Source organism: Cloeon dipterum, chromosome 4 (genome assembly GCF_949628265.1).
Source record: "Cloeon dipterum chromosome 4, ieCloDipt1.1, whole genome shotgun sequence".
Taxonomy (NCBI): domain Eukaryota; kingdom Metazoa; phylum Arthropoda; class Insecta; order Ephemeroptera; family Baetidae; genus Cloeon; species Cloeon dipterum.
In genome coordinates this window covers 8,603,170-8,624,528 of record NC_088789.1, presented here as the reverse complement: position 1 = coordinate 8,624,528, position 21,359 = coordinate 8,603,170, and the positions used below count along the sequence as shown (strand labels likewise).

At 38.3% G+C, this 21,359-nt stretch overlaps 4 protein-coding genes across 6 annotated transcripts; 2 read left to right on the top strand and 2 right to left on the bottom strand.

The window, feature by feature from the left end:
- Positions 1-367: 367 nt before the first annotated feature.
- AlaRS-m (alanine--tRNA ligase, mitochondrial) lies at positions 368-15,906 on the top strand. Of its 2 annotated transcripts, none has more exons than XM_065491260.1 (12): positions 368-732; positions 12,255-12,428; positions 12,479-12,624; positions 12,689-12,986; positions 13,039-13,169; positions 13,219-13,331; positions 13,388-13,578; positions 13,630-13,795; positions 13,851-14,141; positions 14,390-15,117; positions 15,171-15,395; positions 15,450-15,906. In XM_065491260.1, exons 2-12 carry the CDS (start codon positions 12,393-12,395, stop codon positions 15,678-15,680), a joined length of 2,556 nt encoding a protein of 851 aa, XP_065347332.1. In that variant the 5' UTR covers positions 368-732; positions 12,255-12,392; the 3' UTR covers positions 15,681-15,906. The 2 variants fall into 2 exon arrangements, with proteins under 2 accessions (XP_065347332.1, XP_065347331.1); XM_065491259.1 differs by lacking the exon at positions 368-732 and adding an exon at positions 11,797-12,124.
- On the bottom strand, positions 726-9,532 carry LOC135944380 (transient receptor potential channel pyrexia-like). Of its 2 annotated transcripts, none has more exons than XM_065491262.1 (4): positions 9,270-9,532; positions 7,946-8,104; positions 3,421-7,716; positions 726-1,522 (listed from the first exon to the last, which is right to left on the bottom strand). In XM_065491262.1, the coding sequence occupies exons 2-3, from the start codon at positions 8,102-8,104 to the stop codon at positions 5,149-5,151; spliced, it is 2,727 nt and encodes a 908-aa protein (XP_065347334.1). In that variant the 5' UTR covers positions 9,270-9,532; the 3' UTR covers positions 726-1,522; positions 3,421-5,148. The 2 variants fall into 2 exon arrangements, with proteins under 2 accessions (XP_065347334.1, XP_065347333.1); XM_065491261.1 differs by lacking the exon at positions 726-1,522 and adding an exon at positions 1,961-2,225.
- LOC135944383 (pseudouridylate synthase 1 homolog) lies at positions 9,828-11,456 on the bottom strand. The gene is made up of 7 exons (XM_065491264.1): positions 11,197-11,456; positions 10,929-11,145; positions 10,593-10,866; positions 10,405-10,540; positions 10,229-10,348; positions 10,032-10,174; positions 9,828-9,980 (listed from the first exon to the last, which is right to left on the bottom strand). Exons 1-7 carry the CDS (start codon positions 11,344-11,346, stop codon positions 9,929-9,931), a joined length of 1,092 nt encoding a protein of 363 aa, XP_065347336.1. The 5' UTR covers positions 11,347-11,456; the 3' UTR covers positions 9,828-9,928.
- Positions 15,907-16,678: 772 nt separating the features above from the next.
- On the top strand, positions 16,679-21,286 carry Rtel1 (Regulator of telomere elongation helicase 1). The gene is made up of 14 exons (XM_065491258.1): positions 16,679-17,079; positions 17,180-17,393; positions 17,571-17,998; positions 18,059-18,163; positions 18,216-18,614; positions 18,879-18,994; positions 19,050-19,419; positions 19,474-19,593; positions 19,647-19,784; positions 19,843-20,082; positions 20,165-20,500; positions 20,555-20,740; positions 20,800-20,944; positions 20,999-21,286. Exons 1-14 carry the CDS (start codon positions 16,978-16,980, stop codon positions 21,076-21,078), a joined length of 2,979 nt encoding a protein of 992 aa, XP_065347330.1. The 5' UTR covers positions 16,679-16,977; the 3' UTR covers positions 21,079-21,286.
- The last annotated feature ends 73 nt before the right edge of the window (positions 21,287-21,359 follow it).

The following is a 21,359-nucleotide window of genomic DNA, read 5'->3' as shown; positions in this document are numbered from 1 at the left end:
GTGAAATCATAGATCTTCGTGGAACTTGGCTCCTTAAGGGTTTCGTCCCGCTTGTTGCTTCCAGTGTTCCACAGCTTCAGGCTTCAGCTGATCTTACTTAACTCCAGAAATAAGAGGATTCAAGAGAACGGAAACTCAAAAAATAAAGATGGTACCATGACTTGTCATGGCATTATTATCACACGTCATGACTGTCGTCACCTCATCATAGACCAGACCAAGACCTTACCAAGACCGCATCTCATCGTATCAAAACAAACGCCGAAGACGCAGATTTAAATAAGCTTTATTGATTCGAGTCATTATTCGTGACATAGCTATTGTTGTTACATATATTATATATTATACGTACTAAAACACTACACTACTAAACTTCTTGTATTCAAGTTGTTTTAAATTTGAATGTGCAACTACCTGATGCCATGAGTCAGCCAATCAAAGAATCAAATTCAAATATGAAAACTCAAGCTGCATCGCTGCTAAATATTAGCTCGCATTGATTAACAATAATTATATATTTATGCCTTTCTTGAAATCGCATCCTATCCGGATTTATCGCTTTTATTTCAATCTTATTGTCCTGCTCTCAGTATGTCCATAATTATAGTTTTGTAACATGAGTTTATTTTCAATTTAACCGCAGTAATGATATCTTATCAATTCAGTTCTGAGAATGTTTGATTCTGCAATTTTTGCTCCTGCTCTTCATCGGTCATCGGTCTCATATTATAGGTACGTAAACCAAAACGAATTTCCTGCTTATATTATTATTATTATAATGTATCATTTTTTGCATATAATATACATATAACTCCATTTTCTTGATTAAATGCTACATGTTCATCCATAATTTTAAAAGATTTGCGTGTGTGCTTTACTATCATCATGGTTTTATGATGGTTACAATGATTGTGTTGAATTTTAAACGAAAATCATATTTTCATAATAGATACAATCGGAAAAGACGGAATGAAAATATTTATTATTTATACTTTTATTATTCTTAAAATATAATTAAATTGATGTATATATAAATTACCAAAATTACACACACAATATAACGCCCTCTCTGCTCTACATCATTATATTTATTTGGGACAAGGTTTTCGTCTGTTGTTGTGGAGCCCAGTTGTTATCAAGGATAAATTTGCGTTCACCGTTCAGGAATCCACTCGTTGCACGCATAGAAACTGAAAACCAAAAGCTCCTCTCTCAAGCCTCTTCCCACACGCAATTTTCATTTTGTGCATTATTTCTTTATCTGTTGGCGCGGCTCTCTTCCTCTTCCACGCTCACTCACTGCAGACCTTGACGAATATTTTTTAGCTCTTGGTGTTGGGCCTATTTTTTGATCATGGCTAGCCGGCCGGTTCGCGGCTCGATCCACGGTGTGGATATTTTGGTATGATGATGTTTTCATTGATCACGTGTCCAGTGAGTAAGGCACTGGGTTGGGTGCCGTGGTGTTTGGGCCAAATTCATGCCGTCGACAGTACAAGGAAAATCGTGGACTGCTGGAATGCTGAAAAGGGTCTTTATTATTTTTACATGGTGACCATGCTCTTTTATGAGAATTGTATAAAATAATATGGGTTTTGTCTACATTTTTAATCCTTGCGAAATTCCGCAAAATAACTTTCAAATAAACATAACAACACAAATATATCATACGTACGCAATAATTTATAAATTAGCACTACTTAATATTTATGTATGTGTCTTATTTCGCACCAAATAATAATAAAATGTATCTAAATTCCCACTCGGAAAAGCCAAATAATTATCAAAACATGACAATTGTTTGTCAAAGTGACTTCAAGGTTTTTTTAACATTTTATGATTTTTGCATATTTAAGTTATTATTAGTGCCATTTGACTTATGCTTAAAACCCGTCATGAATTTATTTTCATATTAATATTAACAATCATATTTTTTAGCATTCTAAATTAAAGTCGCTAGTTTTTCTATCAATGTAACAATTTTATTTATTAAAATGAGATGAAAATAATGATAATAATATGAATTCCAAATTGTTCGCTCGCACAGGAATGTTGAGAGCAAAAGGAACATAAACCCAGCTGATTTTGGCTATCATTTCACAGCTGTCAAAACATAAGCTACGGCCTCATTCATAATTTGTGGTCGAGTGTGACTTGAGGCACTGTCTTAGTATTATTTAAGAGTAGATAAAAGCCATAACCACGCGCGCGTTGAAGTGGGAGTTCTGAAACAAAATACAAATCACATTTTCAATCCTTGTTCCAGGCAAGTTAAATAAAAATCAGAGGTGAAATGTAATTTAAACAATAACTATATATATGCTTAAAATATCTCAAGTGATTTAGTTTGAGTTTGAATTAAGAAAAAAAAACTTTATTAGGAAAATATGCCTTAAAATGAAAGTATATATAATCTAAAAATTTTCAAGTTAGATGTCAAGTCTCATCAAGCTTATTAAAATTATTATAGATTTGTGGCCATGTTAAGTACTTTAAAGTAACATCTTTGGATACTCAACATTTCATGCATTTAGGGCTGGGTGAGCAGATCAATTTTATTACTCAACGTGGAGTTGCTGCTTCAGTTCTATATAAGAAACAAATTTCCCAGCGCTCATCTTCATTTACTTAATCAATCAATATTTTCAAAATAAAATTTATATACATACACTCACTTATTTTACTTGGGAATGTAGTTTAAATAACGCAACCCATAAATAGAACCTATAGGTATGATCACGATCTTAAAAAATAACTTAATATACGGAACAATTCCAGCAAGCGCGAAAATAATCGGAAACCACAGTTGACATCGAGTTATGTGTTGGTGTCGTTGGTGAGTGTCGCGCCAGAGATAATTATGCAGGCTTCACATTGGAGAAGTGCAGTGTGCGTCTGTCTTCACCAAGGTCAAGTGTTGATTATAGGGGTTAAAATCTGAAAATGACTCCCTAGCCATGATGTTGACATATAATAAATTCCCAATCATTTTCGCACTTTCTTTTTAAAGCTCCGTAAAGAATGTTATACTAAAATAAGTATAAATTCTTATACTTGTAAAAGTTTGTGTTGATCAGAGTTCCTTACGAGTAAGTTCAAGTGTTTTTCAAATTTATTTTGATAAAATTTGCAGGGATGAGGTCATTCAAAAGCTGGCACCATTTAAAAATTTCACTTTTCATAAAATTAGATATTTTAACAGTAAAGGACTAGTGGATCAAGTCTTTTATACTGCAAATATAAAATAGATTATTTAAAAAAATTCTTGAACTTCTATCATGCTCCGTAGGCTAAGAGCTCACGAAGTCCCATGTCTGAAATAACACCGCCAAGCTAATAACATGAGACACGAGTGGCTAAACTTTATATAAACAAACATAATGCGTAAAAAATTAAATTGATAGTCGAATAAATACTCACTTTGCATTCGTCATTGAGTATCTTGAGTGCTCAAAACAAACTGCATTCTATCTTTTTGCGCTCTCTGTAACAAAATGCAATCAACTGTTAAATCATTGTTAAAAATATTCCCCAATTCAAGCAAAATACTGCATTTTTCTAGAAAGCCAAGTGTTTTTGTTGAGCAACTTGCCTTGGTGGCCGGTACTTGACGTGAATTTTCATGTACTCCTCGACCTCGCACCGGAACGCGTCTAGACAGGGATTTCGACTTGGAGAGGTTAACGTTTTTACGCATTCTTCGTCAAATATTTTACTGAAATCCACATCTTCACTGTCAAAATCTTCTTCACTTAAGTGCAAAGTGTTGTCGCTGCCAGATGCCAGGTGGTTCTGAATGTCCTGACGAATCTGAGCGGTATCTTCCTTTTGCGTCTGTGCTTGTACACCTTGCCATAACAAATTAAGCACTACGGCGGTCCCAGCACCGCAGTGTTGGCGGACGAACAAAATGAAAGCAGGCACCAGGGCACCGTTGTGAAAGTTGCCCAGTTTTGTGTTCTGACTGTCCCTCCACTCCTTGAGCCTCGGTTCCAGTTCCTTGTACATCTGTTGCCTACTTGCTTGCAATTCCTTTACGCTAGACATGATAGGCGTTCCACGACGTCTCTATCTATAGTACGTGTTGCGTTCAGCTCTATCTAACAGACTGACGAAGCATGGGAAAAGTCTACACCTTCGAGTCAAAATCATGTGCGTGTGTTGTGGGCAACGCGTCTGCGCTAAAATGTTAAACATTTATGCTACACGCAACCTTCCTTATTTATCGATTGCAGCAAAAGACAAATAGTGGGTTACCACAAGCAAGTTGTGTCGATAAGGGGTATATCCGTCTCAAGTTGCGCCGAGAGTGGGTTTTGGTTTTTTGTCTTTGACTCCGTCTCGATTTTTTGAGGGATTTTCCGAAAATTCTGCCAATTTAAATGTGCAAAGATGACAGGATGGACTTCACTTATAGTGCAGCCTGCCGCAGGTGGCAGCACCACCCTGCAACAATGCGACCTCGCGTGCAAATGGAAGTGCCAAATTGGTTCCATAGGCGCCAGCTACATTGTCTGGTGTTCACTACTCTAGTTCCCATGCTTCTCTTTTGAAGATGCGCCTGTGTGAAATTTTTTTAGTCTTGCTCGTGTAATGCGAAGCTAAACAGAAAGACGGGATAAACATACTCGAAAAGTATACACAAGTTATAAAAGTGCTGCTCCGATTTCCTTTAAATATTGACCTGTTGTCTGATCAAATGAATCCAAATTGGCGTTCTCTATTCTATCATTTGATGTGAGAAAATAACTGTCAAAATTTCCTTTAAAATGGAACTCGGCGTATTTCATATTATCAAATATGTTGCAGTTGTTGATATATCCAAAATTTCTTGCCAAAAACTGAAATGATTCAGCAGTTTGTTAAAAAATATGCTTTATTTTGTCCATTATATTTTCATACATCTTTACAATAATTTAAATGTTACCCACACACTATAAAATTTTTGGCTCTACAATAAAAGCTTAGAAACAAAATTACAATAAACCATATATATATATATATATATATATATATATATATATATATATATATATATGACACATGATATTGCGAGCTTAACATGGACAAAAAGCTCGCTATGCGCTCGAAGATAAACTTTTTTAATGTCTCATATAAAAGATATTAGAGTCAAAATCATTCCTACTTCTAAAACTCATTTTTATGCGCTGCAAATAATTTATTTTCTATGATATCCTCCAATCTCTTCATTCGCGCAAGTAATTGATCCATCTGACTGCTCTCGTCATTTCTATTCACAATTTGGAGAGCGTCAAATACAATTTTGTTATAAGGGCTGCACAATTTGCGTATACCAAACGGCAGCCTCTTCCAGTCGAAACAAAGGCAGCAATCACAAGATATTCTCACGTCAGGAACCACCTCATTATTCTTGTACAAATACACGGTTATTTTGTTATCTTTTCCAAGTAAATTGTTAAGCAGCACGATTTTACTGCTCATCCACTGTGCCCACGGTCTAAATGACGACTGGCAACAACCTTCCGCAGAATTTGACAAAATGGTAGACTCGATATCTGAGAAAAACTTGACCTGAGACTTGCAGAAAATTAGTTCTGCGTTGCTTTTTATTTGCTGCGTGTCACTAACAGCTAAACCATTCAGCAGGTTAACCATGACCATAGATATGAAAAATAGAAAAGCAATGAAAATCAGGTGGCTTGCGATTGATACATGCTCAAATTCGATGTCCCCTGATTCGTATTCGCCGGATATCATGACGACTGTTTTAAAGATGGAAGTAGGAATTGTGTTGAAGAAGTTTTTACAGTCTCCTCCTTCGTGACAGTAGGGGAAGATGATGTAGAAAGCGAAACCGAAGGCAATGATCAAACACATGTACCAGAGCAGGAACTTAACAAAGTTCTGGGCCACCTGAAGGAACATGTGCACGTAGGTTGCTAGTCGTGGGTGACGACTCATGAGCAATACCATTTCCAGGGTGATTGTAAGCGAGAGTATTGAAGCAAGCGCTTTATTCTGCGGTGAAAATATCAGCCAGATCGTTAAAGAAATGACCACCACTTCTAGCCAGTTTTCCACTTTGAAAATATACTTTGCCTTAAAATTTGTGAATTGCCATATTTCTCTCAGGCCTAGTATAATAGTTAGTGCGAATAGGGCAACCCGGACAGTCTTCTGGTACTCGTGGAGGAATTCGCTTCGTGGCAGAACGTTGCTGCTATTGTGCTCAGTGGTGTTGCCCACGTCAATCGTTTTGAAGTCGATGCTGAAGACAAAGAGGAAGAAAAAGGCGGTAAAAGCTAGGTAGACACTGAAATTCAGCCAGTAGAACCAAAAGAGGCGTTGCCATTTCAGTAGGAGGAATGCCCTAATGAGTGGGTGCAGCAGTAATTGCTTGTGGATTGGTGAGTCTGCTAGCATTTTCAAAGGTTCCATTTCGCGGTGGAAGATCTTGTCCTTATCTTCCTCCTCCTCTTCAACTGCCAAATACACGTCATTGCCCTCTTTATAACGTGATCGATTCTTTCTCGTCGTGCATTTTTCTCGAGGAATATTTAGGCAAGTAAAGTCAAATATGATGCCACAGTTGTCCTCTGTCTGCGACGCAGTAAGCTGAATTTGCCTGTTTAGGTGTTCCTCAATCACCTCAGGTCGCAGGTAAAAGAATGCAGGTTGTTCGAAGAAATCTTTAGTGAATAAGTTTGCGTTGTGGCCAAGCAGGATCGTAACTATTTCGTTCAAGTGCCTGTTCGCAGCATAATGGAGGGCCGTCCAGCTCTTGTAGTCTCTCGCGTTGATCAACTCTGAGAAGTAGTTGTGTTTAGCACTTTCTTTTAGTATGTAGTCGACTACGTTGACGCTAGGATGCTCAGACAGCACTGCCCTGTGCAGAACGGTCTGATTTGCCTCACCTTTTGTTTTCTTTGACAAATTCAGTGGGATCTCTGATTTCGTAAGTAAATCAAAAAACTTCTCACCAGCTTGTAGCGCGGAGAATAGGGCTGGATTAGGATCGGCTCCTTTTTCAATAAGCACGCGAGCCATCTCAAGGAGACCTTTATCAACAGCCTCCTCCAGCAATGTCTGTCCTCCCTTGTAGGGTTTCAGCACCAAAGAATCGTGCTCGGGATTGTTTTCCATCCATTCTTGAAAGGAATTTTCTTTTGTCCTGACAGTAAACTTTCGGTTCCTCAGAGTGTTAATCAGGTTCTTTCGCGGATCTTCTCCCGTTTCCTCGCTTCCTTCATAATTATTACCGATTAGGGTGCAATCGTGTTTCACAATAAGCTCTCTTGTGGACTCTTTTCCTATCACTATATCAATGTTGACCTTCTCACTTAAGAAGAACTTAACCAACTTCCAGAGTCCGTTCTTGGCTGCCAGGTGAATTGCTGTAAAACCAGGTGACACATCGTCCCTGGCGTGGATGTCGCATTTATTAGCCACCAGCATCTTAATACTTTTCAGTGCAGACGTTTCCTCATCTTGCGAACACTCGTCAGCATGATAGTTTTTTCTTTTTACGACCCTGCGCACCACGGATAAAATCACTGTTTCACCGTGGTTAGTTAGAACAGTCAGAACTGCAGGGTGCTTTCTGTGGGTTACGAGTGTTTCTAGCAACTGATGTTGCCCTGTTTCCGCTGCTATAAATATTGGGTAAGGTTCCTCATTCCCATGGGCGTCATACCTGTTAAGGACCTCACGCGCGAAATCGCATTTCGTTTTTTCCTGCAACATAATTAAGGCAAAAATAATATTACTCATTGATAATTTTAGCTTTCTATCCCGCTTTTGCTTCATGTTCAGTGTGCAATATATTTACTTTTAAAATATTTCTTATATTCTTTCTAGAAAAAATATGTATTTAAATTAAAATAAAAAACTCAATTCATGGATGGAAATTTTTTAAATAACCACCACTTTACTTGATTCTAAAATTCTAAATTAAAATGCTTACCTCGATGTTGTCTGCGATGCAAATATCTCGCAAAACTTCCTCTGGACTTATGGATGTAGATCTAGTCGCTAAAATGTTAGCGAACTCGGCAGCATCACCGCGCTGGAGCAACGCTTCTATTCCGAGCGTGGATTTACCAGTAAGCTGCTCCAGCTCCATCTGAGTGTTATTTTGATCACATTTTTAATCAAATTCCATGCGCGTCGCCGCCATTTAGTTTGAATAGCGCTTAATTTAATTTTAATATACGACAGTAAAACACTAAAACAGGAAAATAAAACTGATATTGACTCCACGATCTATGCGAGGCCTCCGCTGCGCGCTGCAAAAAACTTTCGTGGGCAATTTAACAAAAACATGATCTGACATTAAATTTGGTTTCGTTAAAAAAAAAACTTAAAAATCCTCGCACATATTCCGTTTTAGCGGTCGGAGTGCTTATGAAATTATCTTGTTCGTTTCGGGGCACAATTATTTGTTCTTCCGACGAGAATTAGAAATTGTTAAAATTTGTTTAAACATTCTGTTTACCACTTAAACACAAGACTAATTATAATGGACGGATACATTAAAAGGTTAAAAAGTCTTTGATGAACGTGGCCATGTAATTTATTTGCTTTCGCCAGCTCCGCGTGAAAAATAGAAAAAGGAGTTTAGCTACATGTTGAATCAGCCCAGAGCGAGCGCGAGTGTATTCAAAGCAAAAGAGAAAAATAATAGTCTATATTTAGTATATTTGTACCGTGTTTCTTCTAAAAGGGACATGAGTGTGACTATACTACATAATTCATCGCGTTGAAGAAACAAACGTGTAAGTTAAAATCAGACACTCCACGTAAGATTAATATTGATGGAATATATTTTACAATAATTAAATTAGAAAGTTTATTTGTTCAAAACTAAGAAACAAAGACGATAAAAAAATATCTCCTAATTAGAGGTTGTACGTAAGATAATTGAGTGTGATAGCAATAGATATATGTAAAATTAACATCATATCAGTACAGTGAAAATTTTTGTTTTATTAGCAAGCATCGCCATTTATCGTTCAAAATTTAGCTTTATTGCGGTGCAAAATATTCAATAGATTCAAAACCCAAAATTCGTCCGTGTGGAATTTTCTTAAAAAATATTTCCCGTTTGCACGTTGGCATATCTTTGCGTCCATTGCATCATATCCGCAATAACAATCCAATAATTAAATATATGTAATATTAATGAATTTATGTCTAATACGTACTGTTGAAATAATACAAATTTAAGTTAAAATTCAGTCGAATTTTAGTAATATAAAAGCGTCTCGTGATTTACTCTTATTTCTTACTTTGTTGCTGCGCACTGATGAACTCTGACGAAGTGGTGCCTACGAATCTCACAGATTAATGGCAATGCTCTTGCACCAAGCCATCACCAAAACCAACTAAGTGGCCACCTTGCTCCGCGCACTTCTTGCTTCGGTGGCTGCGCTTCTCGCTCACTGGAACTGGAGTCCCCTCTGTTGCCAAGGCTAGGCTCAACGCATTATTTTGCGCGGCGAGGGGAGAGCCACATGTGCAGCATAAGCAGTAAAGCACCAGGCCCCAAAATACATGCATACATTATATTATGGGAATGTTGACTCAACAGGAAACACGTTCTTACCTTCCGCTGTCTTTTAACCATTAAAGAACATGTAATAAGTGTATTATTAAGCTTGTTTGGAATGTTAATTTGTTCGCATTATTCACAATCATATATTTATTAATCACATACGGCTTGATATTATCTGAGTGCTTTTGAATGAAGATAAGTTCATATGCTTTAAGCATTTTAATTTTCTAATGGAACAATTGTTCCACTTTGCTTAAGGTATTGGGTTAGGACAAGTAATATCACTTGCATAATTAACATTAAAAGTATTTTTATTTTTTTAGTTTTAGGAACAAAAGCAAAATTGTTCTTGACGTTCAGGTTGCCCAGAAGTAACTTTTCAATGCAGAATACTCATTTCTTAAAAAAGGTGTGCATCGGCAAGTCCTTTATCCATTTCATGAAGCTGGAAAAAATTTATTAATCTTCAAATACTAATAAGTACTGTGATTATTACGATATATCTTTAACTCTGGTGACAATGTTTGGAATTATATGATCATTTTTAAAACTCTGAATACTCTCTTCCTCCTGCTCCCAGCACAGCTTTTCTAGCGCTCCATCCTTACAGAATTTCTCATTGTAGCTATGGTAGTGCAACTGAAACGAGTAGCTATGCTGTTTAGTTGAACTCTCTTTTAAGAAAAAGATTACCTCTTGTAAAAACAAACCACCCTCTGGCGCCTTAAGAATATCTAACTTGGTTTGGGTGAACGCTTTCTCCACTAAATTTTGCTTCACTATGCCTTTAGCTATTGCAAAAGCAAATGCAACCTACAAATGCCAAATACTTGTTCTCTGCACTCAACAATAGCTTAAAAATTATTTACCATCAATCTAATTTGATCTTTTTTGAAGATCTTTGAGGTCACTTGGCACTCTACATATTGCTGGTTCCCAAACTCGAAGGGCTCGAGACACTCAAATTTTGAAATGCTTCTTTCGCTGTCTGGATTTTCAAATTTGCTGCACAAAAGAAATTATCATCTGCTCATAAAGGAAGGGAATATGGTTGTACCTTCTAAGGAGAAAATTGTGCAGATTTTTGGTGCCTTCAAACAATCCAAGGATCTCTCTGAACCTGTCGATAAGTTGTGGTGACGCTCTGAACGACTTGCTCTCTAGTCCAAATGGACTCAAAGCAAATGTTGGCAATATGTAGCCATAGGTGCAAAAATCGGGGTCCCTTATGAGGGCAGAATCGATCTCTGCTGCCAACGGACGAATTCCTAAGACTCGAATCTCAGGTGGAAGATGAGAATTCAATCGTTCTTTTACGTTTTTGTCTATGCCTGCAGGCATTAAATTAATTAATTTAATCAGCTAAACGAATTTTCACGGCTCAATTTCTCACTCAGTAATAGTGAAACAGTTTGCTTCACTGCTGAAATATCCTTCCCAGTTTTAGCACCACAGTGTAAGAAAATGGATTCTGAATTTTGGCACTCTTCCTCAGAAGCCAAGCCACCTGTTTGCAGGGCCATCAATAGTTGGTCTTCAATTGATCTGTTGCCAGGTTTTATTTGAAAACTGTTGTAGCCTTGTCCATTGTAGCCAACCAGCAGTGCAACCTGGAGAATCAGATTGAAAATCACAATTTATACAACTAGACCATTGTATACCTTTTTCTTCCTGTTGTTTAGAGTTAATGTCGGATGCCGGCTTACGCTCTCAGCTGTTTGCATTGATTTTTTGGCATCAAGTGCACAATAACGTCGCCATAAATGTCTGCCGAGTAGTGGCAAAATTTGTATACTTGGTTTATTCACCATCTTATGAATTTCAGTAAAAGCAAAATTAGCAAAATAATCGAACTAACAGGGAAAAGGTAAATCGTGCGATGCCAATGCGGTGCTATTATTTTGCTTACATCAGTCACCTGGCGCACAGGCCACAGACCTGCAACTGGAGGAAAAACGAGAGAGTAGAGACCTCAACCTCTAGTCAAATTAAAGAAAATCCAAAACATTTTAAACGCCCATCTTTTTTTACTTTTGCTGAATATTTCTGCATCTTTAAAATTCAATCCCAAGTTGACAAAAAATATCTTATTGTATTTGAAAATTTTATACAAAGAAATCTTTTGAATTGTTAGAAAAATCGCCAAAAAATATGATCACGTTGGTATGACTGTCAAAATAGGACCGACCAGATGATCAGCCCAGCCTACCAATCGCGAGCCGCTCACCGCGTAAAGACAGCGCAGAGAACACAATGTAAATGTAATTGCTCAATGCTCACACGTTTATAATATTATGGACATGCACAACCTGCTGTTTTTGTTTTAGTTTCTTTCGAGTTCTCTTTCCACCTCTTATATTTTTAGAAGAAAAGCTATTTGCACTTTGAAGATTTCTTTTTACAAAAATGAAGTTCCCTTATGTTCTCCGTGGGAGTTTTTCATCTACTAGAAAATACAGTTCATTCAACGTCAGGAAAACATTTGTTGAGCATTTTGTAAACAAACATGACCACCAATTCATAAAGTCAAGTTCTGTATTGCCGCGAGCAGATCCTTCCCTGTCCTTTGTTAACGCTGGGATGAATCAGGTCAATAAATTTACTGTTATGATTTTTAAGAAATGCTATTGTTAAGTTCAGATCATAGCCTCGAATTTATTAAAAGTACGCCACAAAATGTTTACTCAATATATCTATTTTTTGTTTTTTCGTGTTACAGTTTAAATCTGTTTTGCTGGGAACTGAGGAACCGGCAGCACCTAGGGTTGTCAATAGCCAAAAGTGTATCAGGGTTGGTGGAAAACACAACGACCTGGATGCTGTTGGAAGGGATGGTACTCATCACACCTTCTTCGAAATGCTTGGCAACTGGTCATTTGCCGATTATTTTAAAGTAAATATTCTCAATTCTAAAGAAATGAAGAGTTTTCATTTTCATTCCAGGAAGATGCATGTAAAATGGCATGGGATCTTTTGACGGGACCTTACAATCTGGATAAAGAGAAACTTGTGGTCACCTATTTTGGAGGAGATCAGAGGTCAAATTTAAAAGCTGATCAAGATTGTGCGGATATTTGGAGATCCATTGGGTAAAAATTTGTCTAGTAACTTACAAATAACCATTCAGTGTAATTGATTCATCGCGTTTCACAGTTTGAAAAGCCGCCAAATTATTCCCAATGGAATGAGTGAGAACTTCTGGGAAATGGGTCCAGTAGGGCCCTGCGGACCATGCACTGAAATATATTACAACAAAGGAGGAAAACTTATGGAACTCTGGAACCTTGTCTTTGTAGAATACGAAAGGAAAGAGGATGGACTGTTGTATCTGCTCCCTAAAAAGCATGTTGACACTGGAATGGGGCTTGAGAGGCTATCAAGGGTTTTGCAGAAGGTAGACTGCAATTATGATACTGACTTGTTCCAACCTCTATTTGAAATTACTCAAAAGGTAATACATCGCAGGTTCGCGGTGCGCAAATAATTTAACTATCCATTTGTAGGTTTCTGGCAAGGATAAATATAGCAGTTCTTTTGGCGAGGAGGCGATCCTGGACACAGCTTACAGAATATTGGCTGATCACTCAAGAGCAATAAGCATTGCTATGGCGGACGGCATTTTTCCTGATCAAAAGTAGTTCTTGGGATAATTTGAAATTCAACTGCTATAAACTACTATTTAGTTACAAGCTGAGGAAACTTGTCCGCAAGTGTTTTGCACTCTCCATCAACGTTTTCCAAATGAATGGGAATGAAATTCTGCCTCATCTTGTGCTGAAAGTGACAGAAATATTGGGTAATTAATAATCTTTTGATATTTAAAGGTCAGATTTTTAAATGTAAAGTTTTCAGGTGAGACTTACCCTGAGCTTAGGGCAAATCTCAATCGTACTGTAGAAACTCTGGATCAAGAGTATTTACTTTATTTGAAAATGCAGTCGCAGGCAAAATCTAAGTGGGAAGCCCTAGTTGAGCAATTTCCAGTCCTAGAGGCCCTGCCAGATGATCATCCAGGCCTTGAGCAGGCAGTCCTTCAAGTCAAGGTACATTCCATTTGATTCCCTGTTATTAAAATTTACATGTTCCTTTTTTAGGATTGCAAGGAAATCTCTGCAGAACTTGCTTTTCATTTGCACACTTCCCTTGGTGTTGACAAAGAGCTGATTGAAGGTCTAGCTAAGTGCTTCAATATTCCTGTGGACCTTGAGGGTTACCAAGCGAACGTAGACAATCAGAAAAAGGGTTCCAGAGCAACAGTTGGTAAATCTTTTAAATTTGGAATGATTCAAATGTTCTTAAAAAAAAAGAAGAGCAGGTGCTGAGGAGAAGCTGCTGAGCGAAAATAGCGTTCCACCAACTGGAGATGATTCTAAGTATTACTGGGAATACAAAAATGGTCACTATATTTTCCCTGAGCACATGGACTGCAAAATGTTGGCCCTCATTCAGAATAAGACTTTGGTGAACTCAGTCAAGGCTGGTAGTGAGTGCGACGTTGTGACTGACCACACACACTTCTACCATGAAGCTGGAGGCCAGGTTTCAGATGTGGGCAGACTGTGCTCTGCAAAAGGCACCGCTGACATTGTGGACGTTCAAAAGCATGGTATTTAAGTAGCTTTTAAGTTGAATTATTTAGCATTTCGTATTTAAAAAAAATTAAAAGAAGACAGCTTCATAAAAAGTGTTCAACAGACAAGAAAAAATAGGGATATCAGTTCACTGCTCGTTTTTGCATTGAAAAACATTTGAGATGTTCATAAACTGTCTCTAAATTCTAGACTGCATGGCGAGGGTTAAAATGTTATTGTTTATTTAGTTTGGAATGCCAACTAAACAGGTTCATTTATCCAGGAAAATACGTTCTGCACAAAGTGAAAGTGCTGGAGGGTGTATTACGCCAAGGCGACCCAAGCAAACTGAGTCTGGACTGCAAACATAGACTGTTGTGCATGCAGCACCACTCGGCCACTCACTTGCTCTATTCGGCCCTTCGCAAGCTGATCCCAAACACATATCAAAGGTCATGCCACGTAACCCAGAGCTACCTGACCTTTGACTTCACCACGCCCTTCTCTCTAAAAGACGAACACGTGGAAACCATAGAGGAATTTGTCAATGAGCAAATTGAGCTCGCTCTTCCTATCAAAAGGCGCGTCATGAGTTTGCAGGATTTACCTGAGAATGCTGTCAAGCGCCCTGGTGAACATTACCCTGACATTGTGTCCCTTATCACCATGGGAAAGGAGGAGCAGGTTTCCTCTGAACCCTGCTGCGGCACTCACTGCAACAACACATCAGACCTTTTGAAATTTTGCATTCTGTCTACCAAGTCTTTTGGGACTGGAGTTCGCTCAGTGAGGGCGACTGCAGGAAATCTTGCTCTCACCATCCTGCAGGCTGGCAAAGAGGCTGAGCAGGAGGTTCTTAGTCTGCAGAGCTACTTGGACAGTCCAGAGTATGACAGTTTCAAAGCAAGCAAGGAAATCAAAAGGATGAGAGCAAAATTCTTTGAGCACGATCAAATCCCATTGGTGGTAAAGAGGCGATTGGAGAGCTGGCTTAAGAAAATTGATAAAAAGGTTTTGTGTTGAATTAAATTTTGTCGTGTACATTTATTTAAACTTACTATCAGGTCACTCAGGACAACAAAAACATCAGCAGGGATATTCTGGAGAAACAAGTGAAAGAGCTTTTGCAGCATTCGGACATGATGTTTGTAGTTTCTGCCTTTTACAGCGACAGTCCAGAGCCTCTGAGCCTACTCAGGGCCCAGCAAATGTGTTCTGCAGAGAAGCCATCTCTGTTTATCTCAAGGGATGGAGATGGCTGCATCAGAGGAAGAAGTTATGTCCCAGATGTGAGTTTTAATTTTTGGTGTTAATTGTGGAGTACATTGATAGCACTTCAACAGATCATGTTGTCGGAGGGCTTTAACGCAGAAACCTGGATGCAACCTGTATTGAATGTATTTCAAGCTGTGGGTTCTCCACCTAAAGGCAAGGAGAACAAAAGCGTGTGGATGATGAAGGTTAAGTCTGGAGAAGAGTTAGAAGACAAAAAGCTAGTCACCAAAGCTGTATTGGAGGCTGAAAATTATGCCAGAGCTTCACTCTTGCTCTCCACTCTCAAAAGGAAGCAATAAAAATGCAATTAATTAGATAATAAAATAATATTTAAATTTTATGTCATCTCACTGACAGCTCATGACTTGCTTTTGGGGTGCATTAGGATCTACACATTTCTTGTTACATGAAACTTTGATGTTAGTAAAGTTGCACCATACCACTTTGCCAATTATTCAACCAATGAAAATTGAAACATAGCTAAAAGAAATAAAGGTTTCTCTTGCATTGTATATTTATTTCTAAGGCAAGCGCACAGTGTGACAAAAATAATGTTAATCCACGTGATTCAAAGAGTATTTTTTGACTTTAGGATGCTAAAATCCTATTCATGCGATAAAAAAATTGAGATTGAGCGAATTTTAATTCATTTTCTGATGATTTCAATTACGAATGTGGCCTGAGGTGCAGAAATCTGCCCGCAAAATTATATGTTATCAGTTATCATGACTTGTATAATATATCATAAACTGCCACCTGCGTGTTTCTCGACTAAATGCGACACATGGATTCAAACTATTATTGGGTCAAATCAAGTCTTATTGTGGCTTTTCCAAATTTGAAACTTTTATTATTTTAATCCCTGCTTGAGGACCGGGAAGAGCGCGCACTGTGCTAAAACCCGATAACAATTTTTATTTTTTTAAATTCATAACTTTTACCTGTCAAAATTTCTAATTTTTATGCGAATAGTAATAATTATTATTAATTTGCGATTTTACATTATTTTCAAATTTAATTAAATAAAAAGATAAAATTTAATACAACATATTTTTAAAATAGACAAAATTGACAATAAAATTATAAAAAGTACCGAAATTTTTAGCTACATAGCGAATTTACGATTGTATATATTAAGAAACTAAATTGCTTATTATAGTATAATCTCATAATCTGCTCATAATAAACAAATTAAGCAAATTAATACAGCATACCGCTTCTAGCAGTCTAGCTCACATGTTTCGCGCGCTATGGCATTATTATTTCTGTCCTCTGTTCTGATGATTCGTTTGACAAGCCTCCTTACTGACCAATGGCAGTGTTCCGCAGGTGCTCCCGCGCATCAGCTGGCTTAATCCAATCTCGTTTCTCGTCTCGAGCTCGATTTCAACACTCAGCAACAGAGTGAGCGCGTTTGGTTTTTTGCAACTTTTTGCCGCTGCTTCGTGGCTAACTGATCAATTAGAAATTGTTCTCAAGTCTGATTTTACTCTCTTAAAAATTCACTTGTGTCCCACGCTGACTCGTTCGGCCTGACAACGTCATTTTCTCTGATGAATTCGTTATTCTGGTATGTAACATCTTGGAAATTTTGCCATGCCTGAAATCGAAATCAATGGAGTGGTTGTGGATTTTCCCTTCGATCCTTACGATGTCCAAAAGGTTTACATGGAAAAGGTCATCGAATGTCTGCACAAGGTACACAGCACAAAACATAAATAATCGAATTGTATCTTTTATGATTTTCAACCTTATTTTATTATAATTTTGTCTATGTATGTACATGCACGTTTTTCAGGGAGTCAATGGGGTGTTGGAGTCGCCGACAGGCACGGGTAAAACTCTTAGTCTGCTGTGCGCTTCCCTTGGCTGGCTCAGACTCAAGAAAAGTCAAATGCAGGCGCAAGCTGCACAGAGAAGCGCAGCTGGCGGACCTAATTCGGTCACGAATGTCATGCAAAGCCTTGGATTCTCCTCAAAGTCAGCAGTACCTCAGGAGCTCATGGGCATAAGTGAGTTTCTTATTGAATTTCTTCAAATTGTTCCTTTCATCCTGCTCTTTGACTGCCAATTGAAACATTAAAGAGATCAATCATTTTTATCAAATTCCCATTTAAATTTTGGCATCATTTTTTGTTTGATTGATTTTTATCTACTCTGTGTTTAAATAATGCTCTAATTTTTCTCAGATTATCCTAAAATCATTTACGCCTCTCGGACACATACCCAACTATCCCAAGCGCTAAATGAGCTGCGAAGGACCAATTATGCCAAAGGTTTCAAGAGCACCATTATTGGTTCAAGAGATCAGCTGTGCATTCACTCTGAAGTATTGAAGGAAAGCAACAACATGAACAAGATTCACATGTGTCAAAAGTTTGTGACGGCGCATTCTTGCGTCTTTCACAACCGCTTCGAGGAAATGAAGAATGGCCCCATCATCACTGAGACTACTGGAATTGTGGACATTGAGGATCTGGTGCGGAAGGGCACTACTCACAAGTGCTGTCCTTACTACATGGCAAGGGAACTGAAGGACAATGCTGACGTTGTTTTCATGCCTTACAACTACTTGCTCGACCCTCTAGCTAGAAAGGCTCAAAACATTCAACTAGATGTAATCTTTTTAATAATTATAGATTGCCTGTTTAGATAATGCTAACCTTTACTTTTCCAGAATAGCGTGATTATTTTAGATGAGGCTCATAACGTTGAAAAAATCTGCGAAGAGGCTGGTTCTCTGCAGTTTAGAAGTACTGACGTTGCGCTTTGCATCTCAGAGGTGATCAATTAATAATTCTAAAGTACAAACTCATTCAAACCTCAAAATTAAGATTACGAAGGTGATGAAAGATCTCGTGAACCATATGGAGTCGAATGGCTTTGGTGTGGAGACTTCTGCCTCTGTTAGGGACTTCAACCAGGACGACCTAGTGCTGCTGAAGACCATGTTTTTACGGCTGGAGAGTGAAATTGACGAGATTGAAGTGTCTGGCGAGGGCACCACCTACCCTGGCCAGAAAATCTTTGAAATTCTGGGCAAGGTGGACATCTCTAGCAACAGCTTGGACCATTTGCGGCCTGTGGTTGACAAACTGGTTCAGTATTTGTCCACGAGTTCCGTCTCGCCAGTGCAGAGGATGGGCGCCGGCCTGCAGAAGTTTTCAGAGCTGCTCTCTGTTGTGTTTACTAACAGGGGAGACAGAGATGACCCTAACCAGTCGTATTATAAGGTGCGTTTGTCTCTCTTGCGACTCATAAATGGAAGATCAGATGACTGCCCATAATTGGAATGAATAATTTACTAATCATAAAGTATCTCTTTGATTTTTTAAGAAGTTTTTTTTTTTGGTTATTTTGCCAACCAGAATTTTTTTGTTCCTTGCCAGTAACCAACTATTTTTTAATGATTTAAGCATTCGTTTTCTTAATTTTTAACAATGCGTTATACTTAGGTGCTATTTGGTGCTAATAAATTAAACTTATTATTTTTTCAGCTATATGTAACTTTTGAGGAAGCCAAGTCAACAAAGAAAACTTGGTTGGACACAAAGAGTGACAAGTTTAAGAAGGGTCGAGTTCTTAACTACTGGTGTTTCAGTCCTTCCTTTGGGTAGCTATGTCATTTGTGAGTCTAGTGTAATATTTCCAACCGCTGAAATTTCTAGGATGAAGATGTTGTGGCAGCAAGGTGTAAGGAGCATTATTTTGACGTCCGGAACGCTCAGCCCGATTCCCCCACTTGTGCAGGAACTGGGCATCAACATCCCAGTGACCCTTGAAAACGGTCATGTGGTCACTGGTGACCAAGTGTTTGTGGGTGTTGTGTCATCTGGTCCAGATGGGACCTCCCTCAATTCTTCCTACAACACTAGAAATGACCCTAAGTACATTTCGGCCCTTGGAAGAACAATCCTAAATTTCAGCAGAGTTATTCCTGGTGGGCTGCTCGTCTTCTTTCCCTCCTACCCGCTGATGAAGAAGTGTCAAGATGAATGGCAGGGTCTCGGAATTTGGTCAAAAATTGTAGAGAACAAGGTACAAATAACTTTGTGATATTCGTATTATACATTGATATCTCTGGAATTTAAGTCCATATTTGTTGAATCACAAATCCGAGATGCATTTGCGAGCAACATGGCTGAGTATTATGAAAAAATTCATGGTCCTGATGGCAAAGGCGCTTGTTTCTTGGCTGTCTGTAGAGGAAAGGTGAAGTTTTACCCATATTAAAATCGACTTAACTTATTTTTACATGATGAAAGGTTTCCGAGGGATTAGACTTTTCTGACAACAATGGACGTGCAGTGATAATCACAGGTTTGCCTTACCCACCCTTCAAGGATCCTCGTGTTGTCCTTAAGCAGCAGTATCTGGACACAGTTAAAAACCGGGATAAAACAGTAATTCTTTCCAAGATGGCTATTACTCGATTCTATTAATGGCATTATATCATTACAGGGCATTTCTGGTCAGATGTGGTACCAACTTGAAGCATCAAGGGCTGTCAACCAAGCCATTGGTAGAGTCATCAGGCACAAAAGTGACTTTGGTGCTATTCTGCTCTGTGATACAAGGTTTGGCAACGCAGGGTTTAAGCAACAGCTTTCCACCTGGCTGCAGCCTCACATTCAAACGTACACTCAGTTTGGCAGTAGCTATAAGGCTGTGATTGATTTCTTCAAGAAGACTAGAACTATGGTGAGAAAATAACCTGAAATCTATTCAAATACTTCAAATTGAAGTAGATATTGTTTGGTTTGTTAATAAACTTTGAATTTAGTTTCCAGCATCAGACACGCGAAACCTGTCAAGACAACCAGCCAACCGTGCTGGCAATATTGAGAGTAAGGATCTGGACCTCACTTCAAGAACAGCTGTCGGATTCAGTCAGGCCACTTCGAGAAAGGTGGCCAAGAGTTTGGGTGGCCCTCCTCCGCCCAGCTTAAGCACAAGCCAAATCAACAACGACATCTTCAACTCCTCACTGGACTCTCCAGTAGCCATTTCTCCATTGGCACCGAAGAAGGAGAGAAAAGCTACTGTAAGCAAAGGCCTCTTCAACGCCATGCAAGACACTAAGGTTGAGAGCGTCATTAACTTCCACGAAAATGTTGAGGTTTGTCTTCTGTCTCTTGTAATTGCTGATTGCTTCATTTGGGTAACCAATTAGGTGGATTTTTACATGCCAAAATTCACGAGAAACAGCTCCAGTTCAAGTTTGAGTTCTTCAAGTGGTTTGAAAAGAAAATTAATTGATCCTATTCAACCTTCGACAAGTAAAATGACTTCTTCTCAGCCGGAACCTACTTCAAGTGCCATGGTTAAACGAGAAGCATCAAAAGACTACTTAATGAAGGTAGGTTTTAGTTATTATCATTGATCTATCCATACTTATTCGAGACTTCAAAATTTCAGATAAAGTACGCATTAAGTGCTGATGAGTACAGGAGCTATATCAGGATGGTGAAGAATTACAATATTGACAGCAATTTCAAGGCATTGATAGAGTCACTAGAACCTATGTTAAGAGACAAGAATTTGAGGGTTGAACTCTATGAAGGTAACATAACTGTAAAACTTTTACAAATTCAACTTTCACTTTCAATGGTTTTAGGTTTTACGCGATTCGTCAAAGAAGAGCACAGGACACAATACAAAGCCTTCCTCGCCACTTTGAATGGAATGTGCAAATGATAATATCAGAGAGGTTTTTAAAATTTTCATCGCTCATCGATTAAAGCTATTTTTATACTTTGATCATCCACATGCTTATTTTTTCAGCACATTCCTATTGATGGTTTTATTTCAAATGTTTTTATCAATGGCTTTTTGATAATTTAATGGAGCTACTCAAAAAATTAACTTAATGATTAAACAGGACAAAATATCACCTAACTCTCAATTTTGCATTGTCATTTTGTCTCTTTAAGTCTCTAGTCTCTGGCTCCCTTTCCAGAAAAGAGCCGCAATGTGAC